Source organism: Nicotiana tabacum, chromosome 10, assembly GCF_000715075.1.
Source record: "Nicotiana tabacum cultivar K326 chromosome 10, ASM71507v2, whole genome shotgun sequence".
NCBI classification, from domain to species: Eukaryota; Viridiplantae; Streptophyta; class Magnoliopsida; order Solanales; family Solanaceae; genus Nicotiana; species Nicotiana tabacum.
The window spans coordinates 111510443-111536996 of record NC_134089.1 but is presented as its reverse complement, the minus strand read 5'-3'; the positions used below and the strand labels follow the sequence as shown (position 1 = coordinate 111536996).

General features: G+C 37.2%; 1 protein-coding gene across 6 annotated transcripts; it reads right to left on the bottom strand.

The window, feature by feature from the left end:
• Positions 1-22: 22 nt before the first annotated feature.
• LOC107831610 (uncharacterized) lies at positions 23-20060 on the bottom strand. Of its 6 annotated transcripts, XM_075223196.1 has the most exons (22): positions 19702-20060; positions 19055-19324; positions 14966-15022; positions 13468-13495; positions 13252-13374; positions 11560-11671; positions 11133-11170; positions 10983-11036; positions 10704-10772; positions 10375-10491; positions 10171-10239; positions 5775-5854; positions 4950-5078; positions 4607-4880; positions 3904-4008; positions 3638-3805; positions 3096-3223; positions 2870-3008; positions 1529-1653; positions 1250-1423; positions 850-894; positions 23-398 (listed from the first exon to the last, which is right to left on the bottom strand). In XM_075223196.1, exons 2-21 carry the CDS (start codon positions 19147-19149, stop codon positions 858-860), a joined length of 2121 nt encoding a protein of 706 aa, XP_075079297.1. In that variant the 5' UTR covers positions 19150-19324; positions 19702-20060; the 3' UTR covers positions 23-398; positions 850-857. The 6 variants fall into 6 exon arrangements, with proteins under 6 accessions (XP_075079297.1, XP_016514877.1, XP_075079298.1 ...); XM_016659391.2 differs by lacking the exon at positions 23-398 and having other exon boundaries at positions 478-894; XM_075223197.1 differs by lacking the exon at positions 23-398 and having other exon boundaries at positions 478-894; positions 1529-1617.
• Between the last annotated feature and the right edge of the window lie 6494 nt (positions 20061-26554).

Genomic DNA, 26554 nt, shown 5'->3' with positions numbered 1-26554 from the left:
CAAGATGGTTGAAAAAAATAACTTATTGAAGAACCAAAAGAATAAATTTATACCGAACGATTTTGATTTGAGCTGGCTTAGTTATTATTAGCTGCTTAATCTATTCCTATTCCACCCAATTGACACAACCAAACTTTTTACAAGATGAGTTGTGGTCCATTCATCAATTGGATCCACCTTGACCCCTGGAAACTTAACCACTCGTCCGAATCCATATTCCTGGTGCAACCCGAAAGGTTTTTAACATTAACGTTTACTTCTCAAGGTTGCTAGATGATTTGCAGTCATCTAACGTCATTATTCTCTTTCCCATCGTAATTTTTTTCTCCTTCTCCCCCTCTTTTAAACAGCAAAATTACCTTTCCCTGCAAAGCTTGCACGGCAAAAACCCACGAACGCTGCATTCAGTTGCACAAATATCTTCCCAAAGTAAATATCTGATTTCCAGACAAATGAAGTTCAGTAGCAAAATGAAGATGAATAAAGAAAGAGAAATGTTATTTAGTATACGTATCAAGCACGAAGGAGAAATCGAGTTAACAATATGTCAAAATATCCTTTCCTTTACAACTTCCGGAAGTCGAAACACCGGTTAGCACTAAAATTTAGAAGCCTGTTGCTATTACATTGAGCAACAAAAACGCCCAATAAAAGTGACAAATTCTAACAGAATATAGAGCTTTAAATTACAAATGGCAAAGCAAAAGCAGAAAAACTTCTTCGGTAACCCAACAAAATGAATCAGAGGACAGAAATTACAGATGTCCTCAAAATGATATGTACACAGAATCAAAATAATTCTAGAACAAAGCAACATTAAAAAGCAAAATTTTGAAACAATAATCTAACCTCAATGTTTAAGCATTTTGATCTCGAGAAGCATGTCCTTGCCATCTGCAATTGAAAGGTCAAACTTGTTTAGGAAGACATGACCAGTCAATGCTTCAAGGTGCCCAGAGTCGGAAGATAGATGCATGCATTATGTAGTTCATATTTCTTGATACATAACACGTAATAATTCTCCATCTAATACTGTGACATCACTTAGTGAAAAATCAGCATTAGGCAAGAGATGCCCAAAATAGTCATGAAACAGAGGAAGAATAGATATTAATTCTAATATCCAGTCTCTCATCTTGCATTTTAAAATAGGAATGTCTAGATGAGGAACTGATTTGGTGCTTCATATTCATAGTAATTTTTTCACAGCACTACAAGAACTTAATATTTGCTGACATTTTAGACAAACCTTGAGAGCAAGAACCTTGCCAGAGGACTCAAATTCGCATTTGAATTAAGCTCTTTACTCTGCTGTTTTTTCTTGCTATCAACCTCGGTACTTGTACTCTCTGCTTCAATCTTTCCCTTTGCAAAGATGCGAGCAGCAAGGTCTTGCAGATCTTTCAAAGATGACTCCTTTGAGCTGCAAAAAGTTTCTACTCTCTTGAGAAAACTATATTATAAACAAATGGAGTACATTTTATGTTATATTTCAAGGGAAGCATAAAAGTGTGGAATAACTAATAACCTTGCCAGTCGCTGGAGCAACCTAGTCATGAACAGATCGCAAGAACCAGGCTTCATGCGCTCCATATCCAAGAAAGAGCCAACCATCGCCTGCATGAGTGAACCATCTGATTCACTAGTAGCAGTCTAGACACCAAAGTAGATGAAAAGGTGAGCAAGGACATTCCAAACTCCATATGAAAGCCCCCACCCCCCAGGACACAAAAAGATCCATATCAACTGTATTCATCATGCTCACGGTCAAGAGGGTTTGCCGAACTACGAATGTAAAACATTCTTGCTGATAATTAGTCACAAAACAGTAATTTGTAATGCTTCAAATGAAAGTAAGATGATACAATGCCACAAACTATTTCTACAGTCTGCAAAACATATTTATATATCAGAGGTAGCTCCAGAATTTCGAGTCAGCAAGTACAAAGACTACTGCTCCATATTCTGTTAAGCTGGGGGCAAATTAGTATAAATATAAATAGAGATATGGTCCGAGCCGATGAAAGCGAGTGCAGCCACACTCTCTAGCATCTGCCATATTTTGATTGATATGCCAGAAAATCTGGATCAGTCACCACATTTGTAATCAGAAGACTTATACGCAAATTATGAACTTTATTCATAAGTAAATTATTAAGCACCAGGTGCTGAGCAGGTACAACATTTGAGTTATATGCAATTACAACTCAAACACTACATGCAGCCATGCCAAAAGACAAATGGTATATCAAATTTTCAGAAAAGCAATTGTGCTAGGCTTTTGATTTTTGAGTCTGATAGAAATAAAAACGATGCATATATCTAGATAGGAGTTAATAATCTGACTTTATATAATACCAGTATTTGATCCTAGTTCATCTATATTTCTTGTGGAGATGAGTTCATTGAGGTCTACAAGTGCCATCATAGTGCTCTCAATTATCAAATATCAGCAATTACAGATTTCCTAATGGTGATCCTAAGCCACCTAGGATTGATTCTTATGGTTAGTTAAACTTGAATTTTTGCCACCATTTTCCAGTCTCTATTTTCCGATCTTTCTTCAGCCCCTTTCAGCTTAATGCAATTGAAAGCCATTATCCTATGCAAAACTCCTTCACCCCAAAAATTTTGAACCCTTTCAGCCCCAAATATACACTGTTAAAGCCCCTGCAGCTGCTAGAAATCACGCCCGCATCAAATGTTTCTGATGGAAAAAAGATCAGCAGCACATATTCTTGCATGCATACAGCTAAGAATGTATCGCAATCTAAACAAGCACGGCTCAACGGGCCTCAGGTTTATCTATCATGACTCTCATAAAAATCACCTTTAAGATATCTAAGTTGACTTAAAGCTCAAGTCTTACCTCTTTTAGTGAAGGAATGAGGAGAACAGATAAGGTGGCAGATGAAGGTGCAGCATATGTTCTCGCACCATCTTCTTCATCACTTGTATGGCGCGATCTTGAAAACACCTTCTGCGCATCAAGATAGTCGCGAGAGTGCCTGGAAAAGTTATGGTGCTTCAGGGAAAATGATGAAACTAGGATAAGCCAACTTCAGACTATCTTTCAGCTTCAAAAACTCATGTACCTAGAAGAATCAGAGCTCATTGTTGATTGTTCTGTTTTATTTTCTAGCCCATCACGTTGGACCTTGCCCAATTTCGATCTGTCTCTAGCGTTTCCTTTCTTTGGTCCTGCTAGCATGGCAGCCTTGGCCTAGAAAAGTTCACATCTAATAAGCCTTACAAACAACTGAGAGATGTCATATTGGAGAGACTTAAACATAATTAAGTAATATATCCGAACCACTGAATGAAAGAAAAGTCCAGCTTGTTAAACATAAGAAATCACAGCCTAATGAATAAACAATCGCTATCAAGATTCAAGAATTAAAGATGTACTACTGAGGGAAATCAAAGTCTTCTTTGAATAACGTTTTTTTTTCAGATAACACTTCCTTGATAAAAAATTTACAACACGTTTCCACTTTTATTATCCTTATGGCCGTCCTATACCTAGGTTCAAAGTCTAGTATTACAAAAATCAACCCACGGATTTCATTAATTGAGACAAGAATTTCCCATAAATGGAAACCAGCTTGTTAGTTGGGAGAATTCTGAAGATAGATACCTCGGCAAGGTTTGTTGTGCTATCTTCAAGTGATGCACTTGAAGATCTCTCTTGAATTCCTAACCTAGATTTTGGCGTTCGAGGAGAATCTGGGTCATCATGACGTCCACGATAAACTACAGTGCCACTGGAAGAAGCATCCTCGAAAGAAGCAAGTGTGCTACTGGACTGCAAAGTGAATTGACACTAGTAGTTAATGATAAATTAAACAAAAAGTTTTTAGCATATGCCTGTTAAGAAATTTTGGTAGAAAAGCTGACGAATACCAGGGAACTCTGGTCACTGAACAGAGAAGAGGACTGAAATCCTCTAGGAGATCCTCTTGGTGATCTCACAACCACTGTTCCAGTACCACTCACTGATAATTCCTCCTGTAAATTGCAGATTAGAAACAGGGTCACAGGAAGATTCTAGCAGAAAAATATAAAAATGTAAAGGGCAATGTAACTAAATAGTTCGTCAATACATCTGAAACTTAAAGTATCAAGAACAAACAAGCTCTTCACTTTCTTTCTATTTTTTTAATTTTTTCTTTTGGGAGATCTGTAAGCTTAAGTAGAGATTTCTCTCAGCCGTGGGAAGAATTTGCACAAACTTGATGCATTTAATGTTAGCTATTTCATTGGACAATACACTAAAACTTGTTGTAGATGACAGAACCATCCAACTTTTAGTTCAAGTGTGTCACAACATTTTATTACATGAAGAGTGCTATAAAACCACCTAATAAGATCTTCCTGACAGTAAAATCCCAACATGCTGCCACATCGCAGACATCAATTACTTTATTTTCGGGAAATCATGATGTCTGATGTGTACATACATTCTCCTGCAACTTGGATCTGTAATCAAGTTTACTCCTTCATACAAGCTTCTAAATTTCACTAAAAGGATACGACGTAAGACACAAATGTAAGTATATGCATGCATATAGAAAAATACACACACTTATAGAGAACAAAGCAATACATCTTCACGAGAATAATCTCTTTTCTCATTGTTGTTTGCATCTCCGTCATCTTTTTGGCTGAAACCCTCTGATGAGTTATAAAGAATAGTTCCAGAAGCAGAGGACCAATTGTTACCACTGTCCAAATTTTTTCTTGAAGCAGGTTGATTTGATGGAACTTCTGGTTTCCTATCTCTAACCTGTGGTGGTTTCACACTTCGGACAGTTCCAGTACTAGATGATCCTCCAATGCTGAAGTCCCATCCAGCAGTTTTTAGGGTTTTCCCCTGGCCACTGTAAAGGTAACACTCAGCAAAAAATCACCACAGATAACAATAAGGCACATCAAGAGGTTTCACTAACCTGACTTTAACAGTGTCTTCAGTACCCGTATCTCTTGTCACCTTAACAGTGCCCGATGCTTCCCCTACAGGTTTCAGGCCATTCCTAGGGGAATCAATATCATCCTTTATTTCAAACTTGGGGCGCTCCCTACAAGAAAACACATGTAACAACTTTTGAAAAGAATACACAATGGTTGACCCTGTATCATTAAGCAAACAATCCTTAAATTCTACACCACTAATAAGATTCAGAAGCGATAACTTGTCCAAAATTGGTAAACCAAAATATCATTTAGTCCCTTTTTTAACAGGATATATATCATTTACTCCCTCTTGTACCAAATTGAATTTATGCACTTGACTCTGATACAATTGTTAAGAAAGAAAATTTGAACAAAGAATACAACAACAACAACAACTCAGTATAATCCCACTTAGTGGGGTCTGGGGAGGGTAGTGTGTACGCAGACCTTACCCCTACCCTGGGGTAGAGAGGCTGTTTCCTTCTTAGTGGGGTAGAGACCTTACCCCTACCCTGAACAAAGAATATTTTAATGTTAAACGGAGGGAAACATGTAGGACCATAAGTTTCTTTCTGCTTTTCTGGTCTTAAAGACATCTCGTGAAAATAAAAGTGGGACCCAAATAATTTGTTCCACGTGAGATAAAATTTACCACCTTAGAAGTAGATATTATTTTGGGAAAGTGGAAATATAACTAATTCATCAAGTACCATAGTATCAAATGATACTAAGGCAAAATATGATGCCTTAAATTCCTTTTACCAAACAAACATGCAAAGAATAGGTGTAAGAGCACAAGATGTCGGGAAAATGGAATGCACCTGATTCTCTCTAAAAGTCTGGGGCTTTTTCTTGCATTCCTTATGAAACGATGCTTCAGTAGTTCCTTTGCACTTGGCCTCTAGGATCAATAGAAGTATAGAATAAGAGAAACAAACCTAAGCATAACCATGTCCGAAATTACAGATACATCACCCAACTAAATAAGAGTTGGATAATTAATATCAGGGAAACCATTGTTGCACAGATTTTTTTCCTGATAAGTTCAGTGTTTGTAGAGAAGATAGAAGATGAATAAAGGCAGAGGTTTTAAAAAGTAGATCATCTATAAACGATCATGCTTCTACTCTTTCTATTGGCTTACACCAGGGCCCAAATTTTGAGGTGCTTGTAATAATTACCAGTTGCAAAATGTCCAAACTACAAACACTAATGACTATTAGAACCAATTGATTCATACACAATTGTTTTCCTTCTTAGACTATAAGGCTGAAGTGACTCATAAGAATGTGTCAAGTGAGTTGGTAACTTTATCTATGCATCTACAGATATGTAGCCATATAGGCACCTTTATTAGATAGACTGCCATGAACCTATGTTGCTCGGACTCTCCGAAAATGTTGCCGGGTGCATGTCGTATCCTTCAAAAGTAGTGTATTTTTGGAGGATCCGACACAGGTGCGGCAGCATTTTGGAGAGTCCGCGCAACATAGTCATGAACACATGTTGAAATGCTTTAACATTTCTGCAATGGCTCATTCTCCCAGTAAAGCACTAATAATGGAGAATAAATTATTTAAACAGCATATTACAGCTGACATCGAGTCGTCCTAGGTTGTCCACGCCACTTTTATCAACGTATTCCAAATGTCATACTTTTGTACATCGAGGTTTGAATATGTATTGGAGACGTTGATTAGGATGGCTTATCAAGTTACTTAATGCTATAATAAGAAGTGGTAGGGTGTCCGACAGTTGAGAAAGAATACCTCGATTCCAATATGTAAGATCAAAGGAGATATTTCAAGTTGTGCGAACTATCATGGCATACAACTAATGAGACATATGATAAAACTACGGAAAAAAGTGATATAATGTAGAGTTGGAACATTACAAGAGTAACTGAGAAGCATTTTAGATTTATGGTAGATCCACAACATACGCTGTATTGTTGGTAAAAAGATTGATAAATTTATCGCGAGATGAAAAAGATCTGTATCCTTTTCATTTGTTTCGAGAAATCTATCGACCAATTCCGATTCTTTCTTTTTCTCTTGATTCTTTTCCGATCGAGATGTATAGATCCTGTTCATGGATTAACGAAAATGTGCAAAAGCTCTATTTGCTCTATCGGAAGGAGCTTAGCTTCTTAAAGGACTATAAATAAAGAAAGCTTTTTAGAAGAAAGCAATTCAAGTAGGGCTTGAAAGAAGCCAGGCTTTCCGGTCCGAGGAAACCTTTGCACGCCTCCGTTACCTTTTGGGAGGCCTACGCCCCATAGAAACTGTCTACATGAGACTGTCCCTTGGCCCTGATACAAGGTTAGAATTCTAATTCTGGATACTTTAATTCAGAATCAATCAATCTCCCCAAGTAGATTCGAACTTACGACCAATCGGTTAACAGCCTCGTGCATTGGAAATCATGGTTATGGACCCAAATCCGTTAGTATGTCGTTTCCAGCTGTTGTTCCCCTCCCAAGGGCAGGTTCTTACGCGTTACTCACTCGTCCGCCACTGGAAACACCACTTCCCATTCACTTGCATGTGTTAAGCATGCCGCCAGCTAGGTTTCATTCTTTTATCAGCTCTCCCAGCCAACAACCTCCTTAGCTTGCTGCATAAGCCCTCCCCCCCCCCCTTTATGCATTTGTTTAGTCTTTAGGGAGCCAAAGTTTGACTTTACTAGTCACTCAATGGAGATGTTCGCCTTTATTTTGAATGAAGATGGATGAACAGGCACAGTGCCTGGAACTGATGAAATTCGGGGAAAACATGGAAGTGGTCACTATAAGGGGGGGGGGAGACATGACCGCACTTTGTCTCGGAATGCTAAGATTGAGAACACTCCTAGCCCCACAACTCTTTGACCTTCGAGAATTCCAAAAACTTGGAGATCCAACAACAAAAAGACAGCCAGTCCGATACAACATTGCTTTGGTATCTTTCTTTCGCCCTTATTTTCTTTCTTTTACTTTTTTAATTTTGCATTTTTCATTTTTACATTTTTATAGGGCTATACGGACTCGAACCAGAGTTTCTTAGGTAAAGTATCTAAAAGAATTGGATTCTATCTTCTCTTTTTTTTCTCCGCTCATTCAACCGAATTTGAATACGTGTCTATATATTGTTCTATTCGATCTTTTAATTCCCGACTTCACCTCAGCAGACAGACCGGTAAAACAGCAATAGCCACATATACGATTCTCAATCAACATGGTGTTTATTAACCTAGATAAAGCATATAACAGAGTACCAAGAAATATCCTTTGGTGGGTATTAGAGAAGAAAGAAAAAAGAAAGAGATTCATATTTCAAAAATCATATTAAATATATAGATGTCATAAAGGATATGTGTGAAGGAGTCATCACTAATGTGAGAATAGTAGCAGGAGATATAACGAAGTTTCATTAACTATGACTGTAACACTAGGGTATGCATTGATCTCGTGCTTTGGTTGCCCTAGTTACGGACGAGCTAATTAACACATGGAGTTGCCACTTGTCATTTGCTAACAATATTGTGTTAATTGACGAAGCAAGCGTCAGTGTCAACTAAAAGCTTGAACAGTGGAAAAGCACTCTGAAGAGTAAAGGTTTTAGCATAAGTAAGATTGAGAGCCCATTTGGACATAAGAAATTTTCCCTTTTTTCCAAAAAAGTTTCACATTTTTTCCGAAATCAGCGTTTGTTCATAAAATTTCCAATTTTCACTTGCATCTGCATTTTGAAAATTTTTCGAAAATTTGAAAAACTCCAAAATGCTGTCTTTCAAAATTTTCACTCAAATCACTCACAAAACTTCAAAAACAACCCAAAATTAAATTCATGTCCAAACACAACTCTAAATTTCAAATACCATTTTCACTTGAATTTTTTTTTACCTTTTTTTGGAATTTTACAATTCTTATGTCCAAAGGCCCACCGAATATATGCATTGCAAGTTTAGTCATCATAAGAGTGAAATTGAGGTGAGATTAGATGGGATTACGGTGCGTAAATGCCCAAAAAAATCATAAATCTATGCTTGATTTTTTTCCAAGAGAATGGTATGACAGATGAAGAAAAAGAATCAAAATAGGATGGCTGAAATGAAGAGTGAAGGTGTTAAAGAACATGAGGTAGACATAAAACAACATAGAAGTTGTCCTAAAATACCTACAATCTCTTGGAGCCCATACAGACCCAACGAAAAAAGGGAATAATGGAAGAGAAAGATCTATAAAGGCGATACTACTCCCTCCGTTCCAATTCATGTGAACCTGTTTGACTGGGCACGGAGTTTAAGAAAAAATGAAGATTTTTGGAATTTGCGGTCCTAAACAAGTCAAAAAGGGGTCTAGAGTATTTGTGTGGTTGTAAAAGCTTCTCATTAAAGGCAGAATTGGAAGTTTAAGCTAAATTATTTCCATATTTAGAAAGGGTAATTCTTTTTGGAACAGACCAAATAGGAAATAGGTTCACATAAACTGGAACGGAGGAAGTAATTACTAACTCCGTCCCAATTTACGTGGCGGTGCTTGACTAGGCACAGTTTAAGAATGAAAGTAAGACTTTTAAAACTTGTGTGATAAATCCTCTCATTAAGGGTCAAATGGGAAGTTTAAAGTTGAATTGCTTCTAAATAAGAAAGTATGACATTCTTTTTGGGACAGAATAAAAAAGAAAGTATGACACATATAGTAGGATAGAGGGAGTAGTTGGGAACATGTTTTAGTCTACGTAATATGTTTACTAGAAGTCTTTTAGTTATGTTAGAAATTTATATGTCGATAACCAAATTATCATGTAGGCTCTCTAGTTTTTGGTATAAGGCTCGTAAGATAGGAGTTTTTCCCACATTACTAAAATTATTTACCTAATAAAAAAATGTAGAGAACTTCTAGAACTTTTTATTGTTCTATTATTATTTTTGTACAATATTGCTCTAAGATAAACCATTAATGGAGCTAACACGATCAATGAAGATTCATAGTCTACCACAATTTGCTTGGGATTGAGGTGTTATATATTGAAGCCCTGGTTCTTCAAAAGCTAACCCCCTGTGGACCAACTTCTACATACACAATGAAACTCCAACTCTTTTCTTTGCATGAAAGGATGAATAATTATAGGCACATGGAAGTATGATAATAGTCAAGCACAAAGCAGAATCAGAGACGTTGAGAGAGAGAGAGAGAGAAACAGGGGGCTTGGCAGCAAAAAAGATGAAACCTACCTCAGTAGGACTCTTCTTCAAACACAAGGACACGAATTCCTTGAGAGGACGAGAAAAGTGTTCCTCTAGCTGCAGAATAACAGAAAACGCATTAGTTGCTACCTTTTGAAGAACAAAAGTGTATCATGAAATAAGAGCACTTATAAATCAGAAGTGGATAAACAAAAACAAAAATCTAAAACATAGAACTGGAAAAAGTATAACCTGGGGAGGATTTTCTCGAGGTATGATAAAAAGTACTCTCATGGGGTGCAGATCAGCAAGTGGGGGTTCCCCTTTGGCCATCTCAATTGCAGTTATACCAAGTGACCAAATATCGGCCTGTACAGAGGAAAAACACCTTAGGTGTTTGACCCAAACCTTAAGCAAGGGCATACAGAGGAGAACAGATATAGGAGTTTTGGGAATCATTTCAATCAGCAATGGAAAGGATTAAGACTAAGAGCTACACGAGGAGGAAGCGGAAAAAGGAAGAAAGAACCAATTAGAAGAAGGAAAATGGACTCCGTATATTGCTGCAGTTCCAGAGATACCTTCTCATTGTAGCCTTCTGAGTTCTGAATTACTTCAGGTGCCATCCAGAATGGTGTTCCTACAAATGTCTGCAAATATTAATTACATTAGGAAGCTTTAGCGACTTGACCTTACTTCTAACCAACAAAACCCCATGCAACTTCCAGCAAAACTGTGACATGTAACCCAAAGACCTCTATAACTAGTCAACAAGAAATAATAAAAGCCATTCAGCAATGTGATTGAGCACAAGAATCTAGTCATCAAAACAGAATTCCGCAAAGTATAGCAAATTGTACCTTTCTCCTAGAGATCGTCCTTGTCAGCTGTGCAGAAACGCCAAAATCTGCTACCTGTGGAAGGGTAGATCAGAAAACAATAAACAAGCTCACACGATAGTAACACCACATTGTTACCATACATATAATATCAAACATGAGTTATTATACCTTCACATCACCATTTTCTGAGAGCAAGATATTAGCCGCTGCAAAAAAATCGAGAAACATATGTCATTTCCATAACTAAAAGGGGGTAGTGGGCCTCAAACTGAAAACAAGTTTAGTTAGCAACTAATGGAAGAAGCAATTAACAAATTAAGAGAACTTCCAAAGTATTAACGATTTATTAAAAAAAGATGATCTTAGCTGCTGCAGTTTAACACCAAGAAGCATCTAATTACAAAACGTGGTAACTCAAGGCAAGAACTGATTATCAAGTTTGATCCACCCATTGTTTCAAAATCTAAGCTATGGCCAACATTTTAGCAAATAAAACTGAAAAGATAAAAAGCAAAGGTACAAATGGCCCATGGACAATACCAATCTAGATATCTGCCAGGCTATCAATATTTAGCTACAAAAGAATACAATGAACCTTTGATATCGCGATGAATTTTGCCTTCAGAGTGGAGGTATTCAACAGCATGAAGCAAATCACGTAAAATGCATGCAATAGACATTTCATCCAATGGCTGATTTGGTTGAATCTGCAGAAACAAAATCCTGATTAGTATCCAGAGAAAAGTTCATTGAATAGATGACCGACATGTCGCTTCTGGTGGGCCATTTTGTCTTAGTGAAGCAAAACTAACACACCTATAATAGGTGGCCTGTAATGTAACATAGTGGCTGCAGGTGTTGAACACTAACAGATATTTAAACCTGAATAACAAAAAAGATAACTGCACTATGCTGTACGAGTACTATGAAATGATTAGCTACGGCCAAGTTACTTTGCTTGTAGAGAATTTGAAGAGACCCGAACAAAATAGAATTTGCAGTAAGCAAAATTCCAGATTCAGAGTATTCTGCAAACTTTTTTATGGAGCACCAATTATCCTTGTGTTAGCATATATCATTAGATGAATTTAGCCAGGAACGTCACCGTATCTGGATATTCTCTATACTCCTGGTATATGGGTTCTCCCCTTGTTGAAAAGCAATCATTATTTATCTCAAAACCCGCCAACAAGAAAAAGGTATGTAGCACAGGTATAACTCAAACAAAGCTGAGTGGTTGACATTTGATTATGTTCACTTAAGTTTTGGCAATTCAAATAACAGGCGTAACACAACTCGGAGGAGGTACAAGTTAAATAACCAAAATAGTAGTGGCAGTGGAGTATCATAAACTAACTCAACAAATTTGACCAAGCCTGGTTTTGAAATCAAGCTTTACATTTGACACCATGGCACAGGTGATCCCTAAGATAAAAAAAATGTTTTGCAGTGTGCAGCCAGAGCTCGGCAAAAGCTAGATATTGCTAAGAGTCACAGAGTTAGTTGAAAAGGGTGTCATACCACACTACAAAGACATTCAATTAGTCATTAAGACATCTTTAAGGTTTTGAGGCCAGTATTCTTATCCCTCAATTTAATAAGTTCCACATTGGAATTCCATTCAATTGATCATCAAGATATCTTTTAGGTTTTGAGGCCATTACTCTATCCCTCAGTCAAATAAGTCCCAAAAATGGTAACTGCATGTAAAAAGCATTTTAAGTTCATCCCCACCAGTCACCGCAGGATTTGCCTTTGAGTTCCAAAAATTACTATGTATTTCATTTATAAGCTTTACTATAGTGAAATAGATTTTCCTTCAATAAGTAGAATAAGATTCAAACACTTCAAACGGAAGTCAGATCAAGTCAGGAAAGCTCTGTTGTGGTATATGCAGACGGGAATGAGAGAAACAATAGAACTATCTCTTTTATTTCTGGGATAAGTAAAAGATAACCTTACACTATCTCATATCATTGTTTTCCACTTTTCCTGTCTCACCTCAACATCCCCAGCAAAAAAACTAGAGCTACGTATGTTTTATAGCACAACGGAAAGTAGAAACAACATATTAAACTGATTTGACTTCAAGGATTTTTGACCTCTTTAGCCATCACAAGCGTAAATATAGTGTTATAATTATAAAATACAACATTTCAATACAGGAGAACCCACCTCCCAAAGTCAAAGTTAATCCCATTATTTTATGATGAATATTTACTTCGTGTCCAGGAAATTTTATAGTCAGGGTGCAGAGGTTGGCATTATTTTAGATTTTGCCACTTACTAGATCAGCAACTGAGCCACCAGCCATGTATTCCATTATTATCCATAGCTTAGTTTGGTGCAGGTATGACCCATAGTACTCCGTAATATAGGGAGATCGACATTGTGATAAAACTGCAATTTCCTGAAAAAAGTCATCCAATAAAAACCCTGCTCAGTTAATGATCTAATATAATCACCAAAGAATAACGTAAGTCAATCAAAAATGTCAATATACCTTTTGGATATCCTCAACTTCATCCTCCCTGAATGACAGCAATAAAAAGACAATTTAGGATAAACTAAACTATAACCAAGGTATAACAAGGACAGAGACTTCAGGAGAAATAAAATAAACAGTGAAGTAATTTCCTTGTATGAAACAACAGTTTCAAGTCTCCACCCAGCCAACAAAGTTATCCAAAAAATTATTAGACTGCTTTGTGTAACTCAGTGTTGTCAAAGGCTCATTTAAGGCGTGCTTAAGCCCTAAAGCTTGCGCTTCGCCTCGCTTAAACTGCGCTTAAGTGTAAGGCAAGGCACTGAGACATGTGCCTCATTGCCTATGAGTTTTATCGCGAATCAAGCAGCACAACAACAAATATAATTGGAAAATAAGTGTATTAGCTGTAAAGGAAAATATTATGAATGAATTTGCTACTTTGTTCTTGAATTACATATTTATTTTTATTTCCTTTCATTGCGCCTTTTTTTTTTTACTAAAGCCCACACTTTAAGTGCACTTTGCGCTTAAAGCCCCAATTAGAAGTATTAGAGCTTTTTGCCTTTGACAACACTGGTGTAACTAGAACCAATTATGAACATTAGTTTCTTATCAAAGGTCACATGAATGGCAAAGTTATTTGCATAGATGTCTCAGTGTTGATAAATCTGGAAATTTATAGCCCTACACCAATTACCAAAAAGTTGAGTGTGCTTCAACTACCAAAAGAAACTTGAAGGAATTCATGGACTTTCAGTACAATCTTTAAATGTTTTGCTAAGGCACAGTTCAAATATGAAGCAAATTAGATACCTTTACTTGATCAAAAAAAATATATCTATGAAGTGAATTAAGAAAGAAAGTGACTAAAGCTTAGTTGGTCAGTCTATCTGCCACAACGACTAATCTATTCAAGTTCTAATCAAGTAGATCAAAGAACAGACACACTCTTCCATAACAAATATATGAAAAAAGAAAGCTTTCAACTCATCTTTCACTTAAACTAGCTAGATAAAGATTTGTAGAGGCCTGAAGATCATCATATTAGAACAGCAAGAAGCCAAATCAGAAACCACTAGTTATAGTTTGCACTGGTTGTGCCTGATATCAGTTCTAACCGTTTAATCAATATATATTTTCTCCTGTATCGATTGTACTAGAGTAATCTATTTGCCAACCTACATGGTGAAATTGACAAAAAAATGATAGAGCTTATAGTTTATCAACCTAAATGGAGTTCTGCCAAGGGAGTCTAGTCTCATTTCTGTATCCTCAACTGATTATTCACACAATAGAAATATAACTTAAAAGTAGATGAAAAAAGTTGCACTGCCGAGATGATATAGAAAATATTCAGATCAAAAGTAAAATATGACATGCCGCTTTCATGTAAGCTGCCAGTCTACTCTCCCTCCACGGGAAAGGAGAGTAAATCAGCAGTGGCTCCTGCTAAACAACAGATGGAGGACATAACTTCAAACTCCAAGTAAAGTACCCAAGGCAATATACTCACGATTCTTCTAGATCAATAACCTTGATTGCAACCTCTTTGTTGAGTTCCTTATCAAACCTGCAAATCAAGAAAAATAAAAACCAGACATACTATTGAACTTATTAACATGATGACATTTCAAGACAAAAAATTTAAGGTCAAGCTGGACGAAATAACATGGAAAAACTTATACCTTTCCTTCTAGAATAGCTTTCGTTCCTTGCTAGAATAGTTTTCACTTAGTCAAGACATAGGTTTATCATATCTTAAGAAGTGTTTATCGCTATTATCATACTATTGTATATCTCTTAGTAAATTTGTAAATCCAGACTAGACAAAGAGGACCTATTACACTTATTCATTGTTACCATAGTTAAAGAATAAAATATTGGATGAAGTTAGGAACTTGCAGGACAGAAAACGAGCCCCTTGGTTGAAAAATGATTCATTTATGATCGGCGGTTAACCTTCATTAGCATTCCATTCTTTACTATCAACGGGAGGATTTTTGAAGAGGAGAAGCAAGGCATGGGATGTTGCTCCTCTAGCACTTATATGGGTTGTTTGGAGTTAGAAGAATAGGAGAGCTTTTGATAGAGTAGAGAAAGATCTTGTACACTTGAGGAGTACCCTCTTTTCCCTTATCTATTCTTGGTGCACCCATGAGGTTCCTATTTGTATAGAAGATTGGGTGTTATTCATAGAAAACCATGTCCTTTTGTAAGGTTTTCTACTTTTTGGTATACTCCTTGCATACGGACATGTTCTTTGCTCTTTTTTAATGAAATTTATTACCCTATCAAAAAAATCAATAGATGGATATTCCTTATCCATCTAATAAAGAATAGCATTCAAGTTCATTATCAAAGAGATGGCATTAAAGTCCCTTGAGCAGTTAGAGATATCTGTACCGAAAATAAAGAATAGATTCTACAGATGCACTAAACTAACTTTATCAGTTTGTATAGAAATTAGATCAAATGAATGTTGTCACCAGCGTCCACTGAGGTTAAACGTAAAAGAAAGTGCATCTGGACCGCATATCACATCTAGTTCACATTTCCATAAACTAAGGAAGCAGCAGCTTAACAGAGCCCAAATCCTAGCCTAGCAGTTTATTCACGTGGGTAAACGAGATACATGACTTACTGGCAAGTTTATCCTTTTTAATCTCGGTTTTAACAAACATGGTAGAAAAGAAGCGAATAACGACCCTTTTCAGTTACTACTCCCAACCCAACCCCCTCCTTCCCTTGTTTTTCAGTCAAAAATTAAAAATCGTTCAGTACTAATTCTACAGTGCCATTTGCGAGGGAAAAAAATGCAAAAAAAAATTGACTTGTTGAGCATTTTCCTAATCGATAGATTTACCAGATATTCTTCTGGCAGTAGGTTAAATTTCCCTCTTTTGGTTACCGAGGAATTAGCTTATTAAAATCTCTAGATGTGAAATGCTAAATTGCTGGTATCTAGAACTCGAGTCTCACCAAGAAGAAAGAGCTGCATAGCGAAAACAATTCAATATGGCATTCAGATAAATACAGACCACTCATACCTGTAGTATCATTATTTTTTGCGGATTTTCTTACACTTAGATATCTATTACTATTGGTCGTCTCTTTTGCTTTTTTTGCCATGGCTTCCCCAGTATTTCTTTTCAACTATGATGTGACTATGCTTTTCCTGAGCCAGAAACAACCTCTCTAGTCTCTATCTCCACAAGGTAGAGGTAAGGTTTGTGTACACACTGTACTCCCCATATCCCACTACTGGACTTACACTGGATATGTTGTTGTTATTATAAATATAGACCATATATCAGTATCAGATTTTACAACTGCTGCGACTTACGCCTCAACTGCAAGTGAGTTGGATTTATGAATTCATTAAATTTATAGCTTTATGTTTCAAGATTACAATCTTGAATTTTAAGTTGAGATTTCATATGTCGATTCAAAACTGGAGAACATACTTTTTAATATAGTTCCCATTTCTATTATTGAAATTTTTTCTTAGATAGGTTAAGTATGTGTATAAGTAGATGAAGGGGTGACAAGCAGGTAAAGAGTAAAATAACTCACGAGAAAAGTGAAGAAAGAAAAATGACCAATTGCATCGCAACAAATCTTGAATTTATAGCTTTATGTTTCAAGATTACAATCTTGAATTTTAAGTTGAGATTTCATATGTCGATTCAAAACTGGAGAACATACTTTATAATATAGTTCCCATTTCTATTATTGAAATTTTTTCTTAGATAGGTTAAGTATGTGTATAAGTAGATGAAGGGGTGACAAGCAGGTAAAGAGTAAAATAACTCACGAAAAAAGTGAAGAAAGAAAAATGACCAATTGCATCGCAACAAATGGCAACAAGTTCAATGAAACGAAATCTATATCATTGATAGCAGATTATGGGTAAAAGAGCATTTAAAAGCTTAGTGCTATAGTGATGTAATTTAGAAAAGCCATGGAAACAAGCAACTAAGGTGGTATGCCCCCCCCCCCCCCCAAAAAAAAAAAGGTTGCTGGTGGACATCTTGTAAGACAATTAGACTTCATTAACCTCTATGCTACCTTTCTCTCTTCTTTTTTTTTTAAACAAGTAATTAGCCTCCATGCGACTATTCACAATTAAGGGATAATCTTCTCTACATCTAGCTAATTTCTATGTACTTCAAAAGAGTAAAATTCTATAAGGCCTAAACCTAATATATACTCCATTCCAAGCAAATGTTAGCACGCTCTTATTTAGTAGTTCTGTAATTGACCTCTTTATCTCCCGGACGAAGTTCAGCTATATTCCAAGTGAATACACTTTAGTTTCATAAGAAGGTATAAACCATTACTTGAAATATTTTCTATAAGTTATTAGTGAATTGCTTTGATACACATAGGCAAAGACAATCTTGTCGATAAATTCAATGCCAAGTCCACTTTCGCTCTCCTAAGATGGAATCAAAGACAAAATAAGAAATCCAGCACAAGAATCCATATGTTATGATCTCCTATAAACTTCAAATAGCAATTCCTCAATTACAATCATCATACATCAAAATCCTTAGTCTCCTAATATAAATATCATCTTGACCTATCAAAAGAACCTAAGAGTTGAACATACCTTGTCTGACTAAAAACTAAATATAACTTACAAAATCTTATAACATGACATATCAAGTTGTTCATAATCACTTAAATCATTCACTTGTGAGAAAGACTATCTAGAGTGCTCTTTATCAACAACAAAAAAAGACTATTTAAAGTGCTAGACATACTCGTGGATACCCCCTCCCAATCTTATGACACGTGTTCTACTATTGTAAGCATCAAGATATCTTTGACGTTGTTCAACAAATAATACTACTCATACACATATTTCACATGCTTAGATTTCAAACCCATTAAATAATCTTAAATTTAACCATTCTAAAATATTTTTCTTCTCAAACCAACTTTGACACATTTCGACAGAGGGTGCAAGTGGCACATAGAAGATATGCTGAGAGAATGTCGTCTGAGATGATTTGTCCATGTTCTAAGCAGAATTCTAAATGCAATGGTACGTACGTGCAACAATATAAAATGATTAAAGGTGCTAAAACGGGACAATGTAGACCTAAAATCACGTCTACATCGTATGTAGAGCGCCCAAGCGCTTTTTAGGAAAGGCTGCTTTCGGTTGGTTTCATAATGAAAGTTGTTTAAGAGACCCTATTATCTCTCAGGATTAATTCGGATTTAGCAAAAACAAAGCACAATGGAAATAAAGGATTCAAATACGCAATATCAACTAGTTACAATTAAAGTTTAGTTGTTATTTCAAAGTAACTGCTTGCTGAGAACCATTTTAATCTGGTTAGAGACTTATATGTCAATGTAGTGATGAGGATATGACTAAGAGAATAGTACTTTTAGAGAACCCCTAATTTTGCTTAAAAGGTAAAGTAATTAATAACATGAAATTGGACCTAATAGAGTGTCGTGGACGTGGAAGATTCATATAATTTACCTGAACTAGTTCAAAATTGAAGTGTAACTGATGGATTGATAACACCTAGTAACAAAAGCAAGATGGAAACACATTAACAAAATAAAACATTTTGATCCTTACCCTTTATAGACGTCACCAAACGAGCCTCTTCCGATGAGCTCAAGATCACTAAATCTGGATCCTGAGGCTTCAATAAGAGCAGCAGCATCAGCCATTTTTATATACAACTAATTTTTTCCTTCGCACTCTCAGTAGATGAAGTGAAAGCCAGTATAATACAACCACTCCACATCCCCTAGCTCGCACTTCTCGGTCAACTCCGCATTGCAAATATTCAACAAATTCATAAAATGTGGCCACTTAAACTCACTCTTGGTACGGGAAACCAATCTGGCAAAAATATTAAGTGCTGGAATTAACCAATAACGACAGAAATTTTAAGATTCACATTATCAAACACATAAATAGGCAAAATAAAGCAAAATTTGAGATCTGACAGTAATAAATAAAACTGAAATCAAAATGCAGGAAACTAAGAAACACAAAATATATAAGGAGAGGACTCGTTAGGTAAAGTGGAAGACGATAATAATGACAGTTCAGCAAATTCTACGTTTTGACAAAATAATCGACAGCGAGACGGCGCCAAACGGAGTATTGAAAAACGAAACTGTTATTACAAGGAAGAAACAAATAATAATAAAAATTAATAAAAAGTGCTTATTTTTTCCTCTTTTTCACCGAATCTGAACTAACAAGTAACAAACCTTGAATGCAAATAAGTCGATGGATGAGTATTTACATCAGTAAATACAAAATTAGCAGGAGAATCCGTAGATCTCTTCTTTATCCCTTAAGCGAAGACTTGTTTCTGTTTTGTGCTTTGGCATATGTACACGGCAGGGCTGGCTACAAGGGATCGAGAGAAGAAGGAATGTTGTTCCGTTTTCTGTAATTCATTTATTGGGGGAAAATGATTTGTGTGGACCGGCTTTCGTGAACCGGGTTTTAAACCAACCGGATTGTTCTTATTCGTTCGGACTAGCTAGCTGGACTCTATTTGGCATTTGCCATCGAGAAATGAGATTTGTTGCTTCTGAGTTCTGCCCTTTTTCCAGTTGGCCGTGGTAGTTTTTTCTTTTTCTCCTTTTCTGATTATTATTATAATAGAAATGGTCAAGTTAGATATATCTTTTTACCCTTTATTATAAGTGCCTCTGCTGTGGATTTGAAAATTATCAAGACCTCCAATATTTTTACAAAATTAAGTTTAATGGAAGAGGTACTTTACTTTTGCCCCTTACCTGTAGAGTTTAATTTCTGGGGCATTGACAGCATATAAATTTTAATTATATAAAATTAACCTAGAATAATAAGTAACTCTTCCTATTCAATCTAATATAGTATTAAGAATGAGTATGGCTCTAATACTTTTTTGGAATCTTATCTCCTTAAAAAAGAAAAAGAAAAAAAAAAGCTCCTCTAATTATTTAATTAAATACTTCTTTTGCTAAAAATTATGAGATAATATCTACCTATATTAATAGTGTTTACCCTCAAAATTGGATAACAATTAAATTTATACGTGATTTTAAGGATACGTAATATAATTTGACACAAATTGAGAAAACATATTAATATTGAAATCAATGACAGAAAAATGAATGCAAACCACACAAGGTGAACAGTGTTAGTCTTGAAGGTTGGTAACCCTCGAGCCAGAAATTGCCTCAATCGATGTCAGAACAGCATAGCCATATAATAAGAACTAGAAATAATAATGTATTGCCTTTGGATGCGTGTTATAATGTGTAATACAAATAATCAGGCCCAATTTATATAGTAGGGGAATCCTACTTTAGATACAATTCTACAAAAGGTAAGAAATCTCATGATTTGCTAATTAGTTGGTCTCTCGTTGATATGTGCCGAGATTCTCGTCGTGATATTCGATCGGTTACCAATTTTTCGGCATTCCATTATTCGGTCCGATAATATTTCCTCGATCTTGTTCGGAGTCAAGGTCGGTTCCATAGTCACGGGCTCGATGATCTAACTTCGTACCTTGGTTCGATATAATCCGGGGTTGAGTTTCAACCCATCATGTTTCAGTCCCGACCTGTCATGCAGTGGACGAGTCCGATTTTGACCGTATACAAATAGTCCCTCATTTTTCAGAGAATAAACGACGAGAAATGATATGAGCCCTCGATCTTCATCTCAATTTTTCGCTAACGAAACGTCTCATCAGTCACATCTTAAATGGGATTAAATGTTCGTCAATTACTAGTCGGCCATTACGGATTTTGAACCGTCGTTTGCAAACTATAAATACCTCTACATTATATCATTCAAATTTTACTTTCAAAACCTCTGCCTTCGTATACTAGAAATTTCTATATCCCCAAATACCAATTTTCTATAGCATACCTTCACTTTTGCTAGATTGGTGGAGGGATCTTCCCTCAAGTGACCAAAATCATGTGAAACGAGTCTTAGAAAATTTGCCTTCTCTGTTGGATCTTCAGCCAAACAAAATGTTGATCGAGGCTGCCACTATATTTTGGGACAAGGAAAGGGCCATGTTCCGCTTTGGGGACATAGAAATGACTCCTCTTCTAGAAGAAATAGGGGAATTTGTCGGGTTGCCTTGGGATAGCCCTGGTCTATTAGCACATGGAAATTGCACCACTAGAGGATTTCTTAAGATGATGGGGCTGAAGAAAAATGATGATCTGGAGTGCCTGAAGAACTCCTACATACCTTTCGACTTCCTCTATGAACAATACGGTCACAGTTGCTCTTACCGTATTTTTGATGATGAATTCCCAGTCACCTCTTTGGGCTGGATTCATCGTAGGGTCTTCGTGTTCATTGTATGTTTCTTGGGCATGCTGGTATTCCCGATTCAAGGGGATAGAATCTATATCAGGCTGGCCATGGTGGCCAAGACTTTGATGGACGGGATCGAGGGGCAGACATATACCATTGTCCTTATGATCATTGCAGATATGTACGGGGCCTTGGAACACTGTCAGAAGGGGTTTAGGTTCTTTGAGGGTTGCAATTTGCTGTTGCAGGTTTGGTTGTTAGAGCATCTCCAAAGGGGTCAATACCGCCAAGAGTTTCCACGAAGGTCGTGGAATGATCACATAGCTTTCCATCACCATAAGAGAATGACTTACATTCCGAACATGTTTGCTCAACCTAAGGATGTTGTAGGATGGGTGCAGTTCTTCGACAAGTTAACTGAGGACCAGGTTCAGTGGATGTTCGAGTGGTTCCCCTTCGACGAGTTCATCATCAGATCCAGAAATGTTCCACACTTGGTGTTAATTGGGTTAAGGGGGATATACCCTTATGCTCCCCGCATGGTTATGAGATAGGCAGGCAGGAGACATGTCATACCACGAGTCGCTAAAATGAGTCACTTCATAGCTGATTTCCAGGGTGACGCCATCCCATATAAGAATAAACGCAACATATGTGGACTCTGAAGATTATCGTGGAAAAGGGCACCATCGAGCAAGACCGTTATCATGCAGGTCACTCATACTTTTACCCCGCATGGTTGGATGATAATCTATCAGGAATCTTCGAGCCAAGGGTTGGTCCAGGAAACAGGGTCATAGATGAGTTTGCCGAAGCAGAGGTGAAGTATAACAAGCTGCGCAAAAGAGTTCGAGAGTCTGAAGCTGAACATATGGTGCAATATAAGGCCGATATGGAAATGATCAATGAGTGGAAAGAAAGGGCTGTTAAATCTAGCGAAAGGTTGGAATATTTGGAGTACAGTTTAATGGAATTGGAAGGGAAAATAATAAAGAGGGTCACCGACTGCCAGAACGCTGAAGGAAACGAAGAAGGACATTTGGCAAGGGCATTCTTACTGCTGAAACTGTGCCAGCTGGGGGAATTGATCGACAATAGTATCCGGTCTGGAGAGGGTCCTTCTGGGACCAAGTAGATTAGGTTTACTTGCTTTTCTTTCAAATGTAATAAGGCCGAGTGTCATTAGTAACATTATCTTATTTAGTGTCGTTTTGGGTCGTTTATTTTTACATTAATGAAATGAGGCAATTATTGACACTAAATTTCTCCAAGTCTATTTGTCGCTTATCTTACCTCGGGCACAACGAGGCCCCCAAATTAGGACACAAATTTACACTCCCGCAATATGTGTTTAAATACTGCAAACATTTCAGAACCCTCACTAACTTGTTTACCTTTTATCTTTCTTTATTCTTTATTCCCATCCCCTAAGGTTGGTTCGCACATACTGGCATCATCAGCATATCACACCAGATCTAGAGGCCCTCCACCCCCTTCTCTTCCAAGTAACACAAAGAGTAGAGGGAAAGCTAAAATGGATGACTTAAGTGGTATTCAAAAGGAAAATGCAGAGAATGCAAAAACTTCAGACTGTCGGAGTACTCCGGCACCAAATGATTTTGTTTTACAGTTGGAACAAAAGATACTGGAGTTACAGGGAGAACTTGAGCAGGTCCGTAAGTTAACAAACTTATCCCTCACCCTGAATGTCCTCGATGTCACCCAGCAAAACACCAAAAACCCAGCACCTCCCCAAAATGTACCAAACCAGCATCCACAAAACCCTCCCGCACCGCATCAATATGCAACTCCACCCCAAAATCTCAATCCATTACCGATACCAACTCCACCACAACACCATCATCAACTAATCCAGAACCCACCAACCCCTACCTATCACACTCCCCAGAATATATCACAACTTATTCCCGATCCTCAAAACTCAACCAACGACCACCACTACACCCAAGTTCTTGGCACTCACCAAAATAACAATATATATGTGGAAACCGTACCTCACTCTACTCAACCAATCTACTTTACACCAGAATTCGTTGAGAAGGACCTGCTCATCAAGAATATGGCTGAGGAACTCAAGAAATTGACAAGTCGGGTTTAGGGTGTCGAAGGAGGCAAATGGATAGAAGGTTTGAATTATGAAGACCTATGCATACATCTGGATGTAGAACTGCTAGAGGGTTACAAACCTCCCAAGTTCGAGATGTTTAATAGTACAGGTGATCCCAGCGTTCATCTAAAGACTTATTGTGACAAACTTGTCGGGGTTGAAAGGGATGAAAAGATCCGGATGAAGCTTTTTATGGGGAGTCTTACGGGAGATGCTTTGTCCTGGTACATTAGCTAGGATCCTAAGAAAGGGTCCAACTGGGTGAGTATGGCATCAGATTTTATGGACAGATTCAGGTTCAACACAAAATGCACTAGATGTTTTCTACATTCAGAACCTCAAGAAGAAGCCCACCGACACTTTCCGCGAGTATGCTACTCGTTGGAGGTCAGAAGCGGCCAAAGTCAGGCCAACTTTGGACAAGGAACAGATGAACAGTTCTTCGTCAGAGCATAGGATCCAAAATATTATGAAAGGTTGATGGTTATTGAAAATCATAAATTCTCTGATATCATCAAACTCGGGGAAAGAATCGAAGAAGGCATCAAGAGCGGGATGGTAACAAACTTTGAGGCATTATAGGCCACAAACAAGGCATTACAATCAGGCGGCATATCAAAGAAGAAAGATGTCAGGGCAGTAATGGTGGCTCAAGGCCCAAAATCCCCACTTACATACCAAACATCTCCACCCACATACCAAACACCTCCACCCACATACCAACCTTCATCTCCTAGATATTCCCAACCAGCCACTGCCTATCACGCCTATAATTCCCAACCCTCTCATTTCCAGTCACCTCCAACTCATCAAAATTACCAAAGACTGCAACCTAATTTTGACCGCAAACCACCCAGACAATACATTGCTATTGCTGAACCCATCGACCAACTATATGAAAAGTTGAATGCCGCTGGTTACGTCACTCCTATTCCCATTGTGGCAGTGGAGAATCCCTCTCAATGGGTCAACCCAAACAAAACTTGTGCATATCACTCTAGTATGAAGGGGCACACCATTGACGAATGCCGAACATTGAAAGATAAAATCCAGACACTGATTGACAACAAGGCCATACAGGCAAAAGAAGATGCACCCAATGTCTGCAATAATCCTCTCTCGTATCATAGGGGTGGTAGGATACATATGATAGAGATGGATGAAGAATGAGATCATGAGGGGTCAATCAGGCTTATTCGAGAAGGCGATGACTTTAAACCTGCAGTCACACTCACTCCTATTGTAGTACAGACGCAGTCGCCAATTGAAGTTGAGGTAGCTGCATCGGTTCCATTTGAGGTAGAGGTAGCTCCACTTGCAGCCACACCTGTTCCATTTGAGGTAGACATGGCCACACCTTTCACAGTGACGGTATAAACCACACCTCCTTTTGATTCAAAAGCAATACCCTGGGATTACGTTGCTGATGTTGATACCCAATTTTTTCCATAATATTTCAAAACTATGCCTGGGCATCAATTAGTATTTTTCATACAATTTCTGCATTTTTTAATATTTTAACTAATTTCTCCCATCATTTATTTTATAAAACAATCACTAAATTGCATCACAAATAGTTTTATAATAATTTGTATGGCTTAATTCAACTATTTGCATTTTGTACCAAGTTTTAACTATTGCACAAATAGCCACATTAGTATTTTTAGGATACAACTGCAATTACTTTGCGATTATAGCATATGCATGCATTATTACATTATTTTTTACCGGAAAATAGCCTTTTATATTTTCTAAATATTAAGTAATTACTTTAAAACATTTTCATGCATGAAAATCATTTTTTATAATTTATTAACTATTTTTTAAAATTGTTTTAGCAATTAATTACATATTTAAGAAATAGCCCCTTTTATTTTGGAACTAGCCTATTAAATTAGCCCAATTTAACCCTCCATCCCAACCGAGCCTAAAAGCTACCCAGCCCAAACCCAGCATTCACCCAACCCACCTCTTGCCAAATTCTGGTCGTTGATCATTTTGATCAACGGTCCAGATTCCCCTTTCCAAAATTAAACCTAATGACCCCCCCCCCCCACCAAAACCTCTCATTTCCCTCTCACCAACAGTCGCCTCGAAACCCCTTTCCTCTCCAATACTCTCAAAACCTAACCCTAGTCCACCATTGCCAACACTCATTTATGGCCATTTATGGTGGTTTCTCACCACCCCTGGGCCTCTAATGGCCTTTCCTATACTGGTATCACCATCTCCAAGGTCCTCAAGGGACCAGGGTTAGTCTGCTTACACCTTTGGATCTTTTCTCGCCTGTTTTAGGCTGTTCCAGTTCGATTTTGAGTAAGATTTTCCTATGTCACCTTAGATCTATGAATTTCTAAGCCTACTTCTTCATCTTTGTGTTGTTCTTCTCGAAACCCTAATTTCTTCCTTCTGAACTTCTTAGATCTGTACAGATCTGAGATGGTTTGGACCTATTTCACATGAGTTTTATAAGAACCGTCTGATTTTCGAATGATTTTCTATTTTTTCTAAACTAGGGTTTCCCTAAAATTTCTTTCTCCAAAACGTTTGATGATTTGAATGTTAAATCTTCTATTTCTTATGTGTTTTAACCGATTTCGTATATGTTACTTTAACCCTAACTAGTTTATGTTAAAACCCCTAATTTCTTCAACATTTTG